The 23,888-nt window shown below is 40.0% G+C and overlaps 1 protein-coding gene across 5 annotated transcripts in view; it reads right to left on the bottom strand.

Annotated features, from left to right (window-relative positions):
* The window catches only part of sox6 (SRY-box transcription factor 6), a 419,745-nt gene that overhangs the window by 152,420 nt on the left and 243,437 nt on the right, over nucleotides 1–23,888 (bottom strand). For all 5 annotated transcript variants that reach the window (XM_034191205.1, XM_034191199.1, XM_034191191.1 and 2 more), the window contains one exon: nucleotides 10,304–10,476. In XM_034191205.1, the coding sequence (XP_034047096.1) occupies nucleotides 10,304–10,476 (173 nt within the window). The remainder of the gene's footprint in view (nucleotides 1–10,303; nucleotides 10,477–23,888) is intronic.

Genomic DNA, 23,888 nt, shown 5'->3' on the forward strand with positions numbered 1-23,888 from the left:
CTCACTCTCTCTCTCTCTCTTTCTCTCTCTCTCTGTCTGTCTCCTTTCCCTTTATCTTGGTCCCATTTTATTAATATGCTTCCATTTTTAGCTGAGATCAAATAATAAGACATCTTCTATCACTATTCATTTAAGGTGCAATATCTACAAAGCCGACAAAGTTGAGTGTAGTTTGCAAATGAACACCACTGATTGAAAAAGAAATCAATATTGTTAATGTATTATTAGTGTACTATGACCAAATGCATCACCCCAAGGTACGTATATGGTCTGTCTCTTCATTTACCGCAGGAAGGACTGCGAGTGTTCTGAGAAAACTCTGAGTGAACTCCTTGCTGATAATTGACTCATAGCCATTACGGTGGCTGGTGATAATAAAAATGTCGCCCGTGTGGATAGTTTGTGTCCTTATTTCTTCCCAGACATTAACACACTTCATGGCCTCTGCTAATTTGCTGATTTGTACAATATGGCTCATTGGCCTGATTTGTGCCGCAAATCTAATGCCAGCCTTGTTCTAATAGGAGTCGATTTCTAAGATATAGAGGACTTCCATGTTTAATATAATGTTTAATTCACACGTTCACTCACATTTGTTAGTACAAGTCATATCATTTTTTCCAGCACACAGCATAAATGTGGGCGAGGGAGCAGAACTAAAATGAATAGGACATCTCTTAAATCTAATATTATTTCAAATTCCTACTGAGGGGTAAGATTTTAATGGCATATTTCAGCCATGAAATTTCATCTGAAATACAGGGTTCAGTGAGACTTTGTGACAAATGTACTTAAAGGGTTTTATTAGAGTGAACACAGCCAAAATAAAGCAAACAAGTAGGAAAGAAGCTTTTTTTTTTATCTCTGTCATTGAACAATGTTCTTGACTTGTTAATAAAATATAGTAAAGATTCATATAATCAGGACCAAAGGTCAAAAGAGGCATTTCTGGATGAAGCAGAAATGTGGAATCTCTGAGAAATTTAAACATAAAATCAATATTTTTTTTTTATGTTAATTTTTACTTTTACTGTTTCCCCTGGTGTTTTGTGGTTTATTACTTAAGTCAGCTGTACACTATAGAGTGACACTGTATAGTGTGCAGCTGCCTTATCAGAAATGTGTCAGTGTAATGCAGCAGTGCGTAGCAGTAGAACTGCAGAATAACTATGTAAACTTTAGAATCCAGGGTTTTCATGTATCCCATAATCCCTTGCGCACCAGAGAGTCGCTGCAGTCAAAACAACATACAGAATCCACATGATGACAATTGTAAATGAATATTATACTACAAAAATGTAATTTTTTATGCTTTTTGTCACGTTAATAAGAGACTGCATGCACAATACCCTGAAAATTTGCTATTATTGTTGTTTGCTATAGTGTTTAGGTGCATTTGAGCTATTATTATAACAATTATAACAAATAATCTGTGTCTGCTACATTTAATCTGCATGGAATTTAATAAACGGAAACCGAATTTCAGACATATATATATATATATTAGTCTGGAACAAAGAGGACAAACAGTGTTGTAAAGAACAATAATCAAGACATTAAAGAGCAAACTTCACTTTCCCCCAGAACGACATGATCAGGAAGCGAGCGTAGCTCACAGCAGCTCCCACTGAAAATAACGGCGAGACAGCCTGTGATTCTCACATGTTTACATAAAACAAACACAATAACAACATCTATAAACCCAGTGAATATATTCACGAGAGTTTTAGGCACAATACAAAAATAGTTATATGTTGCGATGTTAATGGTGTTGTCCGTGTGCAGCAGTTAAAGTGCAGCGTGATCAGAGCCTCTCAATGCAGTTCTCAATGTTATTGAGATCTTGCAGCGCGGCGACCTCTCCAAGGTTTTGCGGGATTTGAAACGTGAAAAGGGTGGATGTTTGCTCCTACTGTAGTCGTGTCTGTGAAGCTAAGAATGAGTGCTGGGGAGGTGTGCTTTCCGGGGAGCTGTGGTTCCATCCGTCGTTAATACAGAGTTCAACTTGGTGAACTACAAAGCCCCAGAATGATAGAGAACATAATATCAAGATTAAGGTTTTGTACACTGGGAACTCGAAATACTGTTGCAATACAATTTCTTCACACAATCTATACTACAATTCACCAAATGTCCATCTGTCTGAGCCAAAGCGGCTCATCTGATCGCCTTGAATTTTGTTCTGTGTCATCTATGTAGACCCTGAAGTAACACAGGGGGGTTAATTTTTGTATCCTCTTCATAGGTATATAGAATTAGGTACTATCATCTCAAACAAAAGTATTAGGAAGCTAACTAGCCACAACACTTCTTCTTTTATAGCTATTGCCAGATGGACAACTGCATTAACGCCACCATCTGGACAAGAGTGTGCAATGTCCGTCCATTCCTCTGTTCCTGTATCACGCCAAAAAAAGCTTATCTGTTCACTTCATTCTGTCTATTTGACACTGGGGTAACATTGTTGGGGGGTAATTTTTGCATGCCACTCATACATATATGGCATTTGGTATCAGACTAAAGTATTAGCATGCTAACTAGACAAAACTCTTGTTGGCTGAGCAGCAGCTGCATTACCACCACCATCTGACAGGGAGTGTTAATTGGCACAGAATTTAAACATTGGGCATTTCAGCCAAAGGCACTGAATCCGAAGACACAGCATTTATCACAGTGAACGGACCGTAAGCATTTCAAAATCTTTGTGAAGAAGCTTAAAGACACAGAGGACACTTTATCAACAATGTTGTGTAGCCAAAGGTTCTGTGATAGGAGAGTGGAGTGTAGTAGTGGCAGTGTTGCCACAGTTACTTTGAAAAAGTAATCCAATTACTGATTACTGATTACTCCTTGAAAAAGTAACTTAGTTACTTTACTGATTACTCAATTGTAAAAGTAACTAAGTTAGATTACTAGTTACTTTTTTAGTTACTTTTCCCAGCTGCCGACAACAACCCTCTGCCACCTCAACATGACAATGATACCTGTTTTGCCAAAACTCACTTTATAGTCACCCTTTCTTGACTTCAATGAAAATAAATACTTGTTTTATAAAAAGTAAAATAAAGACCTCTTTCTTGACCTCATATTTAACTGTTGACAGCACTGTAACAGTAAAACTTGCAATTTTGAACCTACATTGTTTATAAATGTAACTATTAAATTCTAACATTTTTCTAACATTTAAATTCTCTCTAAACATTTTACTTGTCGAAATTATTATTATTTTAAGCAATATTAGTAGTTGTAGTAAAAAACGGCTTCAAAACTGGATCTTTAATCTAGGGGTGTTGTGAGGGGGGCACATCCTTGCCCCACGCCCCCATTCCATCTGGATTCGCCCCTGCTTTGGCGTTTGAGCACAAAGAATGGATAACATTTATTTATGCAGAAAACATGACCAGATTTACAGGTAAGAAAGTTTTATTGCGTTTTCACATCATGTGGTCCTCAGAAAGAGTGTTTAGGTGCATTTGAGTGGAAAATAGTGTTAGTTGTTGACGCGTCGCGGAGGATCAGCTGTTTTTAACGACCAGATACAGAGTGGCTCAGCTCAGAATTCTAAATAAAGGAGGAAAAAAAGTATAAAAATGTCTTTGTAAAGGTCAGTGCACGTGTGCTGATCACCGCGCTTTAAGAGGTGAGGACGAGTCGAGCAGCTGCAAAAAACCGCGGATGAAAAGCTCACAGCTCGCTTAAAGTGGGCAGTTTAGTCGAACCTCGACCTCCTGCCCACAGACCAAGTTTAATGCTGCTATCGACCCACAATGAAAAATAATAGTAACGCACAGTGACATGGAGAAGTAACTTTAATCTGATTACTGATTTGGAAAGATTAACGCGTTAGATTACTCGTTACTAAAAAAAAGTGGTCAGATTAGAGTAACGCGTAAGTAACGCGTTACCGGCATCACTGAGTAGTGGTGATTAGTGATGTGCAATATTACTTCATTTGGTATACTGATACCGATACAGACACTGATACGTTTTAAGAATTAAGGTGGATGCATCATCAAATTGCTAAATTCTAATGAATTTTCATGACCTTTAAGTGTTTCGGGACTTTGTTTCCCTTTCAATTAATTAGTTAAAACCCAGGACAGAATTTGGGCAAAATTTATAGGTAAATAATATTTTATTGTCATAATAAAAAAAATTGTTCAGAAACAATAGTAACAACAGTAACAAAACACTTTTTGCCATATATTGTCATGTCTGGATTTTTAAAAAAATAAACAAACTGCACAAAATTATCACTTGAAAACAAATATTTTTTTTTAGCTGGAGTGTTAAAAAATTAAAAGACAAAATGTTTGATATTTACAACTACTCGACCGTTTTGCACATGTGCAAAAAATTCAGAGCAGCCACAGGAGTCTGCCCACCTGTTTTGACTGCTCTCAGAATGCTGTCCGATGTCCATGAATGCACCTCGATGCTTCCGGAATGTGGGCCAAACTTGCATTCAGACGGCATTTCGCCTCATTCACCCTCTAGTGTGACGGGGGTATTATCAATCTCATTACACTGGTATAGATCAATGTTGATACCAGTGGTGGGCACAGCTAACCAAAAAATTACCTTCGATAAAAGATAATCGGCTAACTGAAAAGTTATCTTTTATAAAGCTAAACCGATAAACCACCCAAAAAATTTATCGGAAGCTACAGATAACCAATAACTTCCATTATCACTTACTGAGGCATTGCTGGGCCGGTAGCATAGATTTACCTTTACGCTACCTGGCTATACCTGCCCACAGTAACGGGCGGGTATCCCAATACCTGCCTGCTGTGCATAAACTGATGACGTCATAGCGCGCAGCCCAAGAACTGTCCACAGAGGAAAAGATGAAAAGGCGAGAAGTGTGTTTTGGTCCCAATATGGATATTGCAGATGATTTTCTCATGGATAGTATGACAATGAACAGCAGCCAAAGCAGCCAGCTTGATGAGGACACACTGGCCAATTTGGAGAGCAGCGCTGTACCAGCCAACACGACAAAAGTTAAAGTGAGCCAACTTTTTATGTACACGTTTGTTGGGTGTCATGCCTTTTGAAATGACATTGAATATTGTTAATGTGATTCCACGTGTTGTGTATCTCAGTAAGTGATAATAATGCAAATAACATGCAGAGTCCCTCCGCCAGCTCGGGTGAATATTCGTCATTTTGGGCGACTGGGCATGGACGGAGGGACTCAGAAAATGCATACCACACGACAACTGCATGTTATTGTATTATTATTATGACTTTACCGAGGCGTTGCTAGGCCGGTATCGTAGATTTACGTCGACGCTAGATGGCTATACCTGCCCGCTGTGCGTAAACACATGACGTCATAGCACGCGCAGCCCAAGAACTGTCCGCAGAGGGAAAAAAAATCTGTCTGCCGAGGAAAAGATGAAAAGGCGAGAAGTGTGTTTTGGTCCCAATATGGATATTCTGTAAAGCAGTGCTGACTTATGGTTTTGTTTATAAATAAAATTAATACTTATACAATAACTCCATTAATGTCAATTCTGTAATTTGTACAAAGTTAAGATGTAACATATGTCTTTTAATGTTGAATAATGCACTAATTCTGAAGTTTTGTAACAAACACAGACAGATGCCAAAAGGATTATGGGTAAAGGTGCCTCTGCTAACACTGATTGGTTGACTCATTCATTCTATGTAAAAACCAATACGTTAATGTGACGTGACGCGTGTGTTGGTATTTACATATAAATGTGCTTTTGTAAAATATGCCATTTTCTTATTTGTAAAAAAAAAAGGGCATTTTCAAAAGAAAAGCCAAGTTATAATTAGGCAGCCATCTGATATAACCGGTGTCAACATAAACAGAACACTGCCATGATCTACTGGTGCTCAGACGCTCAGTACTTAGGCTGGGCTTACACTGTACGAGTTTTGGCCCTTTTTCAGACAATTTTTCACTTGTGCAAGAATTGTTTTGGATTGCACAGAGTTTCAGCTTAATCGTGTGTCCTGCATCGTGTAGACTAACGAGCTGCGTTTAACCTCTCACGACCACCTCCTGATCGGCAATCGTATGGTCAGATGAAAATCAAACCTGTTTGATATTCTGGTCGGCCGTAGTGACGGTATCCCGCTGCTGAAGCGCTATAAGCATCCAACCTCTCGCACTGTGCATGTGCAAACACCGATGCAGAATTGGAGAGAGCATAAACAGTGATCATCTCTTTGGGAGAGCAGCTTCTGTTTCTTTTCCCCCCTTTCTTCAACTCATTTAAAGTCTTGTATTGTTTGTTTGTTTTTTTTTTAACTTTGATGTCTCCCATCAAGTTTTTGTAAAAATAAGAAATGTAAATAAAGTTTGAAAAAAAAGCTTCTGTTTACATTTTGCCTCTGGAAACATGAGTCCGACGTGTGGTTTTTCAACGTACAATGTGAGCAGTCAGATCACATCAGAGCATCGGGCCGTGTAGTGTGAGAACATAAATCATGCACTCTGAACTTTTACACTGTACAGTTTGAGCTGGAGCCGAGTACAATGATTGAAAATATTGTACTGTGTCTGCCAGCTTTAGGGCGAATACTGCCATTCAATTTTCATTGTTACGCAGATGATACCCAGCTTTATCTATCCATGAAGCCAGAGGACACACACCAATTAGCTAAACTGCAGGATTGTCTTACAGACATAAAGACATGGATGACCTCTAATTTCCTGCTTTTAAACTCAGATAAAACTGAAGTTATTGTACTTGGCCCCACAAATCTTAGAAACATGGTGTCTAACCAGATCCTTACTCTGGATGGCATTACCCTGACCTCTAGTAATACTGTGAGAAATCTTGGAGTCATTTTTGATCAGGATATGTCATTCAAAGCGCATATTAAACAAATATGTAGGACTGCTTTTTTGCATTTACGCAATATCTCTAAAATCAGAAAGGTCTTGTCTCAGAGTGATGCTGAAAAAACTAATTCATGCATTTATTTCCTCTAGGCTGGACTATTGTAATTCATTATTATCAGGTTGTCCTAAAAGTTCCCTAAAAAGCCTTCAGTTAATTCAAAATGCTGCAGCTAGAGTACTGACGGGGACTAGAAGGAGAGAGCATATCTCACCCATATTGGCCTCTCTTCATTGGCTTCCTGTTAATTCTAGAATAGAATTTAAAATTCTTCTTCTTACTTATAAGGTTTTGAATAATCAGGTCCCATCTTATCTTAGGGACCTCGTAGTACCATATCACCCAATAGAGCGCTTCGCTCTCAGACTGCAGGCTTACTTGTAGTTCCTAGGGTTTGTAAGAGTAGAATGGGAGGCAGAGCCTTCAGCTTTCAGGCTCCTCTCCTGTGGAACCAGCTCCCAATTCAGATCAGGGAGACAGACACCCTCTCTACTTTTAAGATTAGGCTTAAAACTTTCCTTTTTGCTAAAGCTTATAGTTAGGGCTGGATCAGGTGACCCTGAACCATCCCTTAGTTATGCTGCTATAGACGTAGACTGCTGGGGGTTCCCATGATGCACTGTTTCTTTCTCTTTTTGCTCTATATGCACCACTCTGCATTTAATCATTAGTGATCGATCTCTGCTCCCCTCCACAGCATGTCTTTTCCTGGTTCTCTCCCTCAGCCCCAACCAGTCCCAGCAGAAGACTGCCCCTCCCTGAGCCTGGTTCTGCTGGAGGTTTCTTCCTGTTAAAAGGGAGTTTTTTCCTTCCCACTGTAGCCAAGTGCTTGCTCACAGGGGGTCGTTTGACCGTTGGGGTTTTACATAATTATTGTATGGCCTTGCCTTACAATATAAAGCGCCTTGGGGCAACTGTTTGTTGTGATTTGGCGCTATATAAAAAATTGATTGATTGATTGATTGATTGATGAACACTACTGGTCATTAGATGGCAGTAGAGACTGTGAAAACTTGCCAAAACAAAATTCCAGATAATCTGTGTCTGCTGCGTTTAAGATGCGTGGAATTTAATAAACTCAAATTGAATTTCAGACAGCTTATATATATTACTCTGGAACAAAGACGAGAGACAGTGTTTGACATAAGCAGGACTCTAAAGAACAAACAGGAATCGATTGCAATGATTCCAACTGAAAATAATGTAAAAGCAACCTGGGCTTCTTCTGGCATTTTTACATAAAACGAACACAATAACAACATCTATAAACCCAAAGAATATATTCATGAGAGTTTCAGGCACAATATACAAAGAGTTTAATGCTGTTGTCCATGTGGAGCCTGATCAGAGCGTCTCAAATGCATTTCTTCTGTCGTGAATGTACTGACATTACCCACAATGCACTGCTGGGTACAGCATGTCCACACTAAAACCTTCAAAATTAGTGCATTACTTTAAAACTAAAATATATATATGATATCTTCACTTTATAAAACTTCAGATGTGATGTTAATTTAAATAACTTGTCTGAAATTAGTTTGGTTTAAAATTTAACCATAAGTTAAAACTGTATGCCTCTGGATCACTTGGGTGATATTGCCACAGCGTATTAGTATGGGGTCAAAAGAAATGAAAAGAATGAAATGAAAATAAATTTTTTCTTTTCTGTGACTAGTTCTTATTTGCTTGCAGAAGATAGAGTGGTTTCTTTTCTAACCAGCTCTCCTTTGTTTAGAGAGGATAGAACTGCTAAACATTTAACAGGTTGGTAGTCAACTGATTTTAGATTTCATAAATGTTTGTAAGTATTTAACTTTGTTTGTTTACCACGTCTGCAAAAATACGTTAGCGGTCTAAAAATTATCGGACCAAAACTGGGCCCACCACTGGTTGATACCAACACTGGTATCAATATTCATGATATTTGGACCGATTCACTCACCACCACTTGTCATACTGATGTGGAAATAGCTGCATCAAAATGTATTACTTTTACATCACCGTATAAACATCAGTGACCAGTGTGATGATGAAATGGCAAAACTCTTTGATCAAACATCCCCATCATGACTATCATACTGTATAACAGGTAAATGATGATTATAATTCCATTCCAAGATATATGACTTCAGCATTCAAAATATTCACCTAGCAAAGTTTCCGCCCATAGGGCGGGTACTTTGCTAGTTTGATTAACTTCTTTCTTGCTTGCTTTATTTCTTATGGTTGCTTACGTTAAAGGTCTCAGTAGCAAATTACCCATCACCACCTCACACAAATTTGTTGTAGATGTCCAATATTTATCATCTGGATAATGCAGAGGGTGGACATGTGACACTGTGTTTTTTGACGAGTGGGTTGGTGTGTCATTAATACTGTTTTGTGTCATCAGTTTCAAATCTGCAGTGTGTGTGTGCATGTGTGTGTGTGTGTGTGTGTGTGTGCATGTGCCAGCATATAACATGTATACAACACTATACCATATCCCTCTCGATGAAATCTGCCACAGATCTATCACAGAAGTTTCAAACATGCTCAAACTCTCACCATCTTAGTGATAACATAGCCACTGCAATATGCTGGGCATTTACGTACAGACTTGCCATAACATGCACTTCTATCACATCATCATATAGCGTACGGCTAAAAGCACTCATCACTGTACTTCGTATGATCATGAAAGCTGGCTCTCACTGACCGTGTGGAGACTAACATACTGTTATACTGTAATTTACAAATCAATCTTGGGCATTTTACCATATTACTAATGTGGCTTGAGAATACATAAGCAGTCTGGAAACTACAGTATACACGTATTACTTCTACGTTACTTTTTGTACCTCGTGGAGGCACAGATTTGGGAAATAAGGCTTTCAGAGTTGTTGTCCATGGTGACTGGAATAAGCTTTAGTCAGACTTTAAGCTACTTTAAGAACCGATCACTTTGCATGCTGTTATGTTTCTCCTGAAAGAAAGAGAAGTTCCTTAGTCTGTCCATCAACATTTTAGATCATCTCAACATGATGAGAACACTCTCATAATAGAGATTTTTAATATCACTAAGTTTTTTTTTTTCCCAGATTACACTAATATATAGTAAACAACTGTGTAGGGGATGAATCTTGTCATTTGTGACTGTTACCATGGTAAAAGCTGATTGTATCCTGCAGATAATATGACACCAAAATGAAGGCTGTACATTGAGACATTCCTGAGACATTGTAGGGTATAACATCTACATATCATGCAGGCATGCATGGGTAGACAGAATCTTCAGTGGACTAATCCTAGTTATTTTGGCTGGTATGTAACTCATGCAAAATGGAAAGCCAAGAAGACGTTTTTATTTGGGGGGCGGGTGGTGGCTGGTTACATTTGCTCAAACTGATTCAGAGAATGTGTGAAAGAGAAGCTGTTACCTGCTCCTGCTGTTGACGGGCTAGCTCCATTTGCTGCCTCTGCTTCTCCATCTGCGACACAGCAAGCTTCTTCTGTTCATCGTGGGCAGTGAGAAGCTGTTCTCGGAGGCTGATGAGCTGGGTAATCATTGTGGAGAGCTGGTGTTCCTTCTCTGCCAGGCTCTCTGGAGTTCCTAGTGAGAAGAGACAGAGATGTCAGTAAACGATAGGTATAAAGTGGACAGCCTGAGTCACCGATATACAGTCAGGTTGCTTTATGCGTAGAAAAATTCAAAGAAGAAAAACAAGAAAGCACACACAAAGGTTTCATAGTGATCATAAAGTACCTACATGTCAAGATATTTTGCAGAAAAGTCAGTTTAAGGCCTTGACCATTGTATGATCCTAAATATAGAAACGTCACCATGCTGAACACACTGATCATCTCACTGGGTTATTGTACTGTACACAATGTATAGTACAAAGTACGACCTCACTGAGAGCAGCCAACTGCAGTGAATTTACCAGAAGCGTGAAGGTCGCACAGCCTGGAGTTGTAGCGGGTGCTACTGTAAGCTTTCAGAGTGAAAAAGGGACAGAATTGTTCCCTGCACACAAACAAAAGGCTGCAGGGAGCTGTCAAACTGAGGTGGCAGCTTGTATCAGACCACCGCGAAAAGAAAGAAAAAAAAAACAGAAAGAGAGGAAGGAGTCGCAGTCTTTGTGCTGACCTGAAACCTACACAACTTTTTATTGTAAGACAACTCCAGTAACATAATCCCACCATCAGAATTCTAATGAAAAGATCAGAGTAGCTACAGTATAACAAAACAGATCGTGATGAAATGTGATGAAATGTGATTGGCATAAAAATTTACATTTTGGTAATATAAGTTCATTTACAATTGTCATCATATGGATTCTCTGTGTTATTTTGACTGCAGCGCCTCTCTGACGTGAGGGATTATGGGATATCTCAATAGGGTGAATACAGCTTGTTGATGTAATTTTGCAAATCATCATGTTAAAAATTCAGTGGTGCCTGAATTTAACAGTAAATATATTTTTACTGCATCACAATTTATCACAATTTAGTAAAAAATGAATAAATCATCAGTAGAAACATGCATTATTTCCAACAGTCGTTTTTGGTTTAACGTGAACAGAGGAGCTGACATCTCTACGTCATTTCATTATCATTTATATTATTGCAATACTACATTACTACAATACTATGTTATTACGATAGATGTGATTTTCAGTAAGTTCTGGAAAGTAAATGTAAAAGACTTAAAGACTTGTATATATCTTCATGAATACCAACTTCTTTGTTTTTGATTTTCTTTCTTTTATACAGTATTTGTCTGCACAATTACTGTCAAATTAAGATTCATCAAGCAATATATCAATCATTTTTGAAATTCTATGAACATATAGGGTGAACATGAGGGTGGACTTTTTTCTGGTTCCGGAGCACAGCGGTGTTCTGCTGTATCTGTTAGCTGTTTGAACTGAGCTGTTTGAGTTCTTTGAATTAACAGTCTTTTTCAAGACTTTTTTACTTTTTTTTTACTTTTTCACCGTGCTCCAACGCCTAAAGAAGACCTCTAACGGTCGAAGCATCGCGACGGAGCTCTTTTATCAGCTAACCTTCATCAGCGTTGGCAAGCTAACTAGCTTGCTAACGCTTTCGTTTTTATTTTTATTTTATTTTTTAGCACTGTTGTCGTGCTGCTCCACAGCCTGTCTAGTGGATTTTTATTTTATTTTAGCACCGTTGTCGTGCGTTACCTGTGCTGCTCCACAGCCTGTTCAGTGGATTTTTATTTTATTTTAGCACTGTTGTCGTGCGTTACCTGTGCTGCTCCACAGCCTGTCCAGTGGATTTTTATTTTATTTTTTTTGGCACCGTTGTCGTGCGTTACCTGTGCTGCTCCACAGCCTGTCTAGTGGATTTTTATTTTGTTTTAGCACTGTTGTCGTGCGTTACCTGTGCTGCTCCACAGCCTGTCCAGTGGATTTTTATTTTATTTTTTACCACTGTTGTCGTGCGTTACCTGTGCTGCTCCACAGCCTGTCCAGTGGATTTTGATTTTTATTTTATTTTTTTGGGCGCTGTTGTCGTGCGTTACCTGTGCTGCTCCACAGCCTGTCCAGTGGATTTTTATTTACCGCTGTTGTCGTGCGTTACCTGTGCTGCTCCACAGCCTGTCTAGTGTCGGATTCCCTGTTTGGGAATCCGCTAGCTTAGCGTAGCTACTAGCTCTTAGCCGTTTTAGCATGGCGGCTTCTCCTGTCTCTCCCGTACTTTTCTGCTCTGGGTGTGAAATGTTTAGTTATTCCTCGGCCTCTTTTAGCAGTAACGGTACATGTAATAAGTGCAGCTTATTCGTAGCTTTGGAGGCCAGGCTGGGCGAATTGGAGGCTCGGCTCCGCACCGTGGAAAATTCTACAGCTAGCCAGGCCCCTGTAGTCGGTGCGGACCAAGGTAGCTTAGCCGCCGTTAGTTCCCCCCTGGCAGACCCCGTGCAGTCGGGAAGGCAGGCTGACTGGGTGACTGTGAGGAGGAAGCGTAGCCCTAAACAGAAGCCCCGTGTACACCGTCAACCCGTTCACATCTCTAACCGTTTTTCCCCACTCGACGATACACTCGCCGAGGATCAAACTCTGGTTATTGGCGACTCTGTTTTGAGAAATGTGAAGTTAGCGACACCAGCAACCATTGTCAATTGTCTTCCGGGGGCCAGAGCAGGCGACATCGAAGGACATTTGAAATTGCTGGCTAAGGCTAAGCGTAAATTTGGTAAGATTGTAATTCACGTCGGCAGTAATGACACTCGGTTACGCCAATCGGAGGTCACTAAAATTAACATTGAATCGGTGTGTAACTTTGCAAAACAATGTCGGACTCTGTTGTTTTCTCTGGGCCCCTCCCCAATCAGACCGGGAGTGACATGTTTAGCCGCATGTTCTCCTTGAATTGCTGGCTGTCTGAGTGGTGTCCAAAAAATGAGGTGGGCTTCATTGATAATTGGCAAAGCTTCTGGGGAAAACCTGGTCTTGTTAGGAGAGACGGCATCCATCCCACTTTAGAGGGAGCAGCTCTCATTTCTAGAAATCTGGCCAATTTTTTGGGATCCTCCAAACTGTGACTGTCTAGCGTTGGGACCAGGAGGCAGAGCTGTGGTCTTATACACCTCTCTGCAGCTTCTCTCCCCTGCCATCCCCCTATTACCCCATCCCCGTAGAGACGGTGCCTGCTCCCAGACCACCAATAACTAGCAAAAATCTATTTAAGCATAAAAATTCAAAAAGAAAAAATAATATAGCACCTTCAATTGCACCACAGACTAAAACAGTTAAATGTGGTCTATTAAACATTAGGTCTCTTTCTTCTAAGTCCCTGTTGGTAAATGATATAATAATTGATCAACGTATTGATTTATTCTGCCTAACAGAAACTTGGTTACAGCAGGATGAATATGTTAGTTTAAATGAGTCAACACCCCCGAGTCACACTAACTGTCAGAATGCTCGTAGCACGGGCCGGGGCGGAGGATTAGCAGCAATCTTCCATTCCAGCTTATTAATTAATCAAAAACCTAGACAGAGCTTTAATTCATTTGAAAGCTTGTCTCTTAGTCTTGTCCATCCAAATTGGAAGTCCCAAAAACCAGTTTTATTTGTTATTATCTATCGTCCACCTGGTCGTTACTGTGAGTTTCTCTGTGAATTTTCAGACCTTTGTCTGACTTAGTGCTTAGCTCAGATAAGATAATTATAGTGGGCGATTTTAACATCCACACAGATGCTGAGAATGACAGCCTCAACACTGCATTTAATCTATTATTAGACTCTATCGGCTTTGCTCAAAAAGTAAATGAGTCCACCCACCACTTTAATCATATTTTAGATCTTGTTCTGACTTATGGTATGGAAATAGAAGACTTAACAGTATTCCCTGAAAACTCCCTTTTGTCTGATCATTTTTAATAACATTTACATTTACCCTGATGGACTACCCTGCAGTGGGGAATAAGTTTCATTACACTAGAAGTCTTTCAGAAAGCGCTGTAACTAGGTTTAAGGATATGATTCCTTCTTTATGTTCTCTAATGTCATATACCAACACAGAGCAGAGTAGCTACCTAAACTCTGTAAGGGAGTTAGAGTATCTTGTCAATAGTTTTACATCCTCATTGAAGACAACTTTGGATGCTGTAGCTCCTCTGAAAAAGAGAGCTTTAAATCAGAAGTGTCTGACTCCGTGGTATAACTCACAAAACTCGTAGCTTAAAGCAGATAACCCGTAAGTTGGAGAGGAAATGGCGTCTCACTAATTTAGAAGATCTTCACTTAGCCTGGAAAAAGAGTTTGTTGCTCTATAAGAAAGCCCTTCGTGAAGCTAGGACATCTTTCTACTCATCACTAATTGAAGAAAATAAGAACAACCCCAGGTTTCTTTTCAGCACTGTAGCCAGGCTGACAAGAGTCAGAGCTCTATTGAGCTGAGTATTCCATTAACTTTAACTAGTAATGACTTCATGACTTCTTTGCTAACAAATTTTGACTATTAGAGAAAAAATTACTCATAACCATCCCAAAGATGTATCGTTATCTTTGGCTGCTTTCAGTGATGCCGGTATTTGGTTAGACTCTTTCTCTCCGATTGTTCTGTCTGAGTTATTTTCATTAGTTACTTCATCCAAACCATCAACATGCTTATTAGACCCCATTCCTGCCAGGCTGCTCAAGGAAGTCCTACCATTATTTAATGCTTCAATCTTAAATATGATCAATCTATCTTTGTTAGTTGGTTATGTACCACAGGCCTTTAAGGTGGCAGTAATTAAACCATTACTTAAAAAGCCATCACTTGACCCAGCTATCTTAGCTAATTATAGGCCAATCTCCAACCTTCCTTTTCTCTCAAAGATTCTTGAGAGGGTCGTTGTAAAACAGCTAACTGATCACCTGCAGAGGAATGGTCTATTTGAAGAGTTTCAGTCAGGTTTTAGAATTCATCATAGTACAGAAACAGCATTAGTGAAGGTTACAAATGATCTTCTTATGGCTTCGGACAGTGGACTTATCTCTGTGCTTGTTCTGTTGGACCTCAGTGCTGCTTTTGATACTGTTGACCATAAAATTTTATTACAGAGATTAGAGCATGTCATAGGTATTAAAGGCATTGCGCTGCGGTGGTTTGAATCATATTTGTCTAATAGATTACAGTTTGTTCATGTAAATGGGGAATCTTCTTCACAGACTAAAGTTAATTATGGAGTTCCACAAGGTTCTGTGCTAGGACCAATTTTATTCACTTTATACATGCTTCCCTTGGGCAGTATTATTAGACGGTATTGCTTAAATTTTCATTGTTACGCAGATGATACCCAGCTTTATCTATCCATGAAGCCAGAGGATACGCACCAATTAGCTAAACTGCAGGATTGTCTTACAGACATAAAGACATGGATGACCTCTAATTTCCTGCTTTTAAACTCAGATAAAACTGAAGTTATTGTACTTGGCCCCACAAATCTTAGAAGCATGGTGTCTAACCAGATCGTTACTCTGGATGGCATTTCCCTGAACTCTAGTAATACTGTGAGAAATCTTGGAGTTATTTTTGATCAGGATATGTCATTCAAAGCGCATATTAAACAAATATGTAGGACTGCCTTTTTGCATTTACGCAATATCTCTAAAATCAGAAAGGTCTTGTCTCAGAGTGATGCTGAAAAACTAATTCATGCATTTGTTTCCTCTAGGCTGGACTATTGTAATTCATTATTATCAGGTTGTCCTAAAAGTTCCCTAAAAAGCCTTCAGTTGGTTCAGAATGCTGCAGCTAGAGTACTGACGGGGACTAGCAGGAGAGAGCATATCTCACCCGTGTTGGCCTCCCTTCATTGGCTTCCTGTTAATGCTAGAATAGAATTTAAAATTCTTCTTCTTACTTATAAGGTTTTGAATAATCAGGTCCCATCTTATCTTAGGGACCTCATAGTACCATATTACCCCATTAGAGCGCTTCGCTCTCAGACTGCGGGCTTACTTGTAGTTCCTAGGGTTTGTAAGAGTAGAATGGGAGGCAGAGCCTTCAGCTTTCAGGCTCCTCTCCTGTGGAACCAGCTCCCAATTCAGATCAGGGAGACAGATACCCTCTCTACTTTTAAGATTAGGCTTAAAACTTTCCTTTTCGCTAAGGCTTATAGTTAGGGCTGGATCGGGTGACCCTGGACCATCCCTTGGTTATGTTGCTTTAGACGTAGACTGTGTTTCATAATTATTGTATGGCCTTGCCTTGCAATGTGGAGCGCCTTGGGGCAACTGTTTGTTGTGATTTGGCGCTATACAAGAAAAAAGTTGATTGAGTTGATATATGAAAAAATGAGCTGAATTCAAGGCAATGTAGCTTACACTGCCAAGTTCATTTCAACAAAGAACTGCACTTTCGCAAAACTATTGTTTTGTAAATCTGCATTTTGAACTTTTATTTTGTGCCAAAATATTTTCAGATTTAAAATGTTGAAGGTTGAATGAAGTGATACAATAAATTATTATTATTATTAGCAAGGTGGCTAGCACTACTGTCGTATATGTATTTTATATCATGTACAACAAGGCAGCCATTCTCTTATTAAAATCATATGAGAATTACAAGAAAGCATCTGGTTAGACTTGCATGCAGTGTGGTAGTGTCCTATGTATGATCCAGTCAAATAACTTTTTCTCACTGCCCTTTTGACATTTTTATTTCTTGCAGTCAAATTTAATTATAAGCTACATATTTAGCAAATTCACTGCAGAAAATGGATCTGGGAAGGATTCCGTGAAAACCTGCATTTTGAACTTGCATTTTGAACTGCTGCCTCACAGAGAGAAGGTACCTGGTCTGCTTCCGGCCTGGTCTGTGTGGAGTTTGCATGTTCTCTCCGTGTTTGTGTGGGTTCCCTGTGGGTGCGCCGGTTATCTCACACTTCAAAAGATATGCAGGTTTGGTGAACCGGTGACACTAAACTGACCATATGTGTAAGTGAAGAGTGCCTATTGTCATTGTGCATATAGGGGAGGTGATGGTCTAGTGGTTAAAGTGTTGGGCTTGAGACCAGAGGATCCTCGGTCCAAATCCCAGCCTGACAGGAAAATCACTAAGGGCCCTTGGGCAAGGTCCTTAATCCAATGGTTGCTCCCAATGTGTAGTGGGCACCTTGCATGGCAGCAGCCTGTAATCGGGGTGAATGTGAGGCATTATTGTAAAGCGTAGCATCCTAGTTACAGTTAGACACAATCCAACCACTTGAAGAAGTGGGCAGCCACAGTCTGGCACCCAGGGACCAACTCCAGATGTAGAGACACTGCCTTGGTCAGGGACAGAGAAAGAAGTAGATCCAAAGTAAGCATGTTTTTGATTGTGGGTTACAGGATTTCAATTTTGCAGTATGGAACTATTTTACAATTTTCAAATCCTGTAAGTGCAGTATTGTATTTTGTATTATTTTAATACTAGTACAGTGTCCATAGGAAATATATATTCCTTTAGAAAAGTGGGGGCTTTGTTGCCGATCTTTGTTGAAGCTGGCTTCCTGTTACATGTACATATTTCAGAAAGTATGGTCGTCCCATAGCAAGCTGTGTTATAAAGCTCCTTCCGGTTTAATCCCAAATAGCAAACTGAGGCACATTTTGAAGCATCACAATAACTTCTTGATCAGTCTTTGCCAATTTTTAACAAACTTGTTCTACATAGTAGTTACGGCCTTCATCGGCACCAGATTTGAAATCGGGGTTCCAATTTCTGAACTGTTTAAAAATTTCATCTTGATTCACGACATCGTTGATAGTATGCACTAAGTTCTGGGTATTCGTCCTCTTAACATCTTCACTTATATTCAAACATCTTTAAACGGGGCATTCATAGTTACTACGGCTTGAAATGTATTTGATTGTGCTCCACTGGGGTACAAATTTGAGGCTGAAGTGATGTTTGTTGTGGTTTTAGTTCAAAGTTGAACAGCTTGGTAATGTCTGGCCGAGGGTGTAGCTCCTTTCTTTTGTTTTTGGGTGAGTTGTCAGGTCTGCACTTTATAAGCCAGTCACTTGACAGGTCTGGACTTTACTGTTAGGAGGCAAGTTGGATTATACCATTTCATTCCGTTTTTGCAGGGTTTTTTTGGATCGTGGGCAGTCGTAGTAAAACGGTGCCTTGTGGAACAGCCCTGTCACAGGGTGACCCAATCAAAGAGAACCCATAAACGTTTTACTAAATCATTCCCCAAAGTTTCAGTTATCATGGTCATGTTGCATAAAAGTCATGTTCTTTCAAAATTATGCTCCAAATGGTATGATTTGGCAAAATAAGCCTCCAGGCAAAATGTCTTTTCCTTGGTTGACCAAGACATGTTGGGCAAAACTACTGTTCACATCGTCTCCCCAACATGTCTTTGTAGGATTTATTACAATTTTTATGGGTTCTGGGTTTTTTTTTTGGGGGGGGGGGGGGGGGGTCACCCCATATATGGGCAACATAACTGCCTTTGCGAGGCCAGACAGTAGCTCACTTTCCTCCTACTACACTCCTGTGTGACTGCGTGATCAGGAACTACATACAAACAGGAAATTGGAAAACTGATAGAGAAAGAGGCGGGGAGAAAGATTTTAAAAGATAGGGAAGCAGTAGAATAGCAGCAGAGTGAAGTTGTTCTTGAGTGTCTTCCTCTCCAGTCACATCTGTCTTGAGTTTCACCTAGAGCTCCCAGGAGTCCTCTCCTCTCCAACTATTTTAATTTGACTAAACACCTGATTTATTTTATCTCTCTGATGAGGAAAGTCGTTTGTCTTAATAGGGCCCGTCAACCTCCAGAACCCATTCAGAGCAATTTACTGGCACACTCATCTGAACCTGGGTTTTCCTCACTCTGCCGCCACTGCCCGCTGCAATGGAAGAGAGCTGCAATTCTTCATTTATCCTCCTAACGAAAAAAAAAATCCTCTAAAAGCAGCTATTCATTGGTCCTGTGTGCTGTTACCGTGGCCTGAATTGACTTCTTATTCACCCAGCTACACTTGTTGTGAATGGCTTATCTATAAACGTGATACAATCACCACCTATTTTAATAACCTTTGGCTGCATCCATGAAGAGACGACGTTTTACAGGTTGGCAGGAAAACACCTCAGCCAGTGTAACAATTGATTACCACCGCCAATACACAAAGAAAGAAAGAAAGAGGGGGGAATCTGAGTGCTTTTTGTTCCATATGCCGACAGGTGACAGTGAGTAAAGAACCAAACATCTGGACTGAATGACATCATCTCAACCTGCCTAATGACACTTATTTGATCATCAATCACCAGCCAATAATTTTAAAACAGCAAAACATTACTAATCATTGACAGTACAGATATTTCCAGGCCATTTTACAGTTCTTGTGAAATTGTTGGTGAATGTCACTAAAATTAACCAGAGCAGGGAGGTTCTGTGGGACAGACTTCTGCCTGGGAAGGACATAGAAGACGTAGGAGAGTGTGGAAAATATCACATTCAATTCATTTCCAGTGAGACGTTTCATGTGGGCATAATTTTGTCAAAAAAAGTTACTCATCTGAGTGTACAAGCTGATCAAGAGCCAAATAAGGAATATTCTAACAAAATGACAATTTTTTTTAAAAAGCAAAAGCAACATTATTTCTACTGTAAAAGTAGAAAATTTAATTAATTCTCTGAATGTCACAACGTTTCAATGAAATAAATTAAACCGTGTTCATTTAATAATGTTCAGGACCATGGTAGCATGACTGTTTCAGAGCTTGTAAAAGGGGGCTTCAAAAGAAAGGTGAATCGCTGCACGAGCTCTTAATCCTCACATTAACTGTAGCTACAGCATAATGTAGGAGAAGAACAATTACATCACTGAATGAGGCTCCTCCAAAAACAAAATTCCATACAGCTTAATAAGATACCACAGAGATTTTTTTGTTTGTATCTACATCAGTGCAGCAAAAACATCAATGTCTAACGACCTCCCCTATTAATTATTGCTTCTGCTTCCAAAGAAACAATCAGGTTGGGACAGTGAGTGTGGCAGCAATTAATAAGCACTTTAGAGGAGATCAAAAGGTCAAGTCAAGCCTGATGCCAGAACCACCACAAAACTGCTCCAGTCCCACACAGCAGACAATCAACCCATCTCCAAATCTTGAAAATAACCATCTATCTGCCACAGCCAGGTGAAACATGGGCATCACTGATCACTGATGCACCTCTGCACTCGATCATGCACAAATAAATGTGCCACGTCTCCAAAGGAGCTGACACTCTCTCACAGTGCAGGTGATACTCCTCATCTTAGTCTCTCTCTAAGTAACTCCTCATTTGACACCAAATCATTCCAGCAGAATTCAAGGACCCTCTGAAGACACCTAGTACCAAAAACATCTAGTTGTTGGCTTTAGTAACTGACGAGCATCCAAGTCTGGGGAGGTGATGGTCTAGTGTTTAATCATTGGGCTAGATTCCAGAGGAGCCTCAGTTCAAACTTTTGCCAGACCAGACAGTTACTAAAGGCACTTGGGCAAGGGCCTTAATCCCCATGTTGCTCCTGGTGTGTAGTGAGCGCCTTACATGGCAGCACCCTGACATCAGTGTGTGTGTGTGTGTGTGTGTGTATGTGTGTGTGTGTGTGCATGTGTGTGTGCGTGTGTGTGTGTGACACAGAGAAAGTGAGAGAGAGAGAGAATGGGTGAATATGAGGCATCATTGTAAAGCACTTCGAGCTTCTGATTCAGATGGAAAAGTGGTATACTGTATAAATGCAGTCCATGGGTGGCACAGTGACTTAGTGGTTAGCACTGGAGCGTCACAGCACACTTTCTGTGTGGAGTTTGCATGTTCTCCACGTGTCTGTGTGGGTTTCCTCTGGGCACTCCGGTTTCCTCCCACAATCAAAAACATGCTTATTTAGGGTCTGCTCCTTTCTCTGCCCCTGACCAAGGCAGTGTCCCTACATCTGGAGTTGTTCCCTGGGTGCGGGACTCCAAGTGGTTAGATAGCGTCTAACTGTAATTAGGATGGGTTAAATGTAGAGGACAAATTATTTTGTATGCATGTATGTAAATGTACAATGACAATAAAGGCTCTATTCTATTCTATTACAACCATACAGTGAGACATGAAGCATGAGGACCCCAAAAATGTGGACCTTTGAACTCCTGTAAAGGTATCAGCATCATATAATGACCTCATGAACCTATAAGTTCATTCCAGGCATCTCTCAGTGCTAAACGCCATGGACCCAGTGACGTGACTGACAATAGTGAAATTGTTAGATGCCTAGTTGAAATGTAAGAACTTCAAAAGTCTACCAGCAAACCTTTAAACCTGTATTATGTTATCCTGCACTCTATGGGATGTTTAAATTATACAATTATTACAATAATACAATTATCATGAAATCAATACTTGGCAATTAATTTGAAGATGGACAGATTATTGTCTCACAGTTCACCAATATGAAAACATCATCGGCAAACATTTGTTTTTTGTTGGGTGCTTTGTGTTAAAAAAAAAATCCCTTTCTTCTTGCTTTAAATTATGGATTAGCTTTAAAATGCAGATAAAACTTTCATTGCATGGTGCAGAAAAAGACAGTTGTGGTCTGTGTATGACCATCTTGCTGACAAAAGAGACTGTTTCCTGCATATTGCATGGCTTTCAACAGCAGTGGGGTCGGGGTCTGCCGTTAACATGTCTCATCACATCACTCTCCTGATAGCAGACAGACAACGCAGAGATGCCCTGGCATTACATAAAACCCAGCAGCCAGCCCAGATCTAACAAGTAGTGACATCCTCCTGTCAGACAAGTGAAGCTCGGGACAGCACGAGCCTGACACAGGAAGTAGATCCCAGGAGTAATGGGTCAGGCAGTGTTGGGACTTTTCTCCTTTCCTCCTCGAGCCACCGTGTTACCTTCAGGGGTGCAAAATGGATACACATAAGAGGACTTTCAGCCCATTTAGCATTCAGCTTTTGAGATTCCTGCATCTTTTAAATGTCACAATGTTGGGCAAAAAACACTGACAGGTGACTAAATAAATGATAAGAGGGAAAACAAGCAGAGCCACGGTTGCTCGGGGAGGGACGAGGGTGTTTGAGCATTGGGGTCTGGGGATAAAAGGCACTTTGTACAGGCACAATTTTTTCTGTCCAATACCCACATCTCCCTCTCTTTTGGCTCCCTCATCTTTGCTCTAATCAAGCAGTCTCTAATTTGGGTTCCAAGTCCAGTACCGGGGAGAAAGAAGGAGGCTTGTTACTTTGAAGATTCCCGAGTGAATAACACAGATAAAAGATTCAACCACAAAAAAAAGGAGCGAGGGAGGGCGAGGGTGAAAAGAGAAAAAAAATCACAAGACACCCTATTCTCTTCCCTTCCTTTGGTTTGGACAGCTGAGCCATTATGACCAGAGCTGAATTGAGTATTTTAGCACCAGTGGACTGGAATTTCTTTGTGTCTCTGTCACTCAGCTACTGTGGACACTTCCATATGCTACAAGGCCATCCTAAGCAAATAAAGACTTCACTAAATGCTACGATTGTACCGCGCTGTATCCTCACGTAGACCCCGCATAGCTAGAATGCCTGGCATGCTACCTCTCACTCATCTCATTGTCTCGCTCTCTCTCTCTATCAAAGTGATTTTGGACATGAGTATGCACAGATGTGTGCTGCACGCTGCTCCAATCGGTAAAAATTACATGCCTTCAAGCAAACGCACACATGCATGAACTCAGCTGCCATCCGACCCTGTGTTCATTGTTCGTCTGCAAACACTGAGTCAATTCAGCGATGGCTCATGGCACTTTTGTAACTTTTGTAGTCTTTAAAAAGATTACGTTTAAAAATGAGTCCTAAAATCAAGCTTTACTGTGTGATACATTCTATATTGCATTGTATAAAAAGACTGAAACATTATATCCACTGTGCAGAATAATCGCCAACACTGACTTTGGCAGAAAACAGTATTAAAACAACAGCAAATTGTTTTAATATGTTCCCTTGCGTTAAAGTAGTGTTTATACACTTGTTCAGCAATGCTTCGAGTCCATATGCGTTTCCAGTAATATGGTGTTAATGTGTCTCCGTGTCCTACAACCAAGACAATATGAGCAACAGCTGTTTTACCTGGCGTGCTGCCTCTGGCCTGATATAAAAGCTGTTAATCTTGCCAATGAAACACCATTAACAAGCATGAGCAATGACTCACTACACATGTCATCCACTGGCAGTAATGGCTGTAAATCTTTAATCCTTCCTGTATCAATGCAACATGATAAAATCTTCACGGAAAACTGCCCAAATATGTAAAAGATTTATGTGCATTGCATATATTACTGTGTAAAAACAAATAAATACATAAAAGTCAATATGCTGCAAAAGTGATACAAAAAAAACCATTCTGAATATAATACCATTTATGACAAAAAAAAAAAGAAGCTGCACATTAGAGGTTAAACAAAATAAATATGTAACTACATTTTGCCTTTTGGGTGAACTTTCCTGTGGTTTTACACAAACGTCACATTTAATTCACGTCGGCAG

The sequence above is a fragment of the Thalassophryne amazonica genome, chromosome 2, assembly GCF_902500255.1.
Source record: "Thalassophryne amazonica chromosome 2, fThaAma1.1, whole genome shotgun sequence".
Taxonomy (NCBI): Eukaryota; Metazoa; Chordata; class Actinopteri; order Batrachoidiformes; family Batrachoididae; genus Thalassophryne; species Thalassophryne amazonica.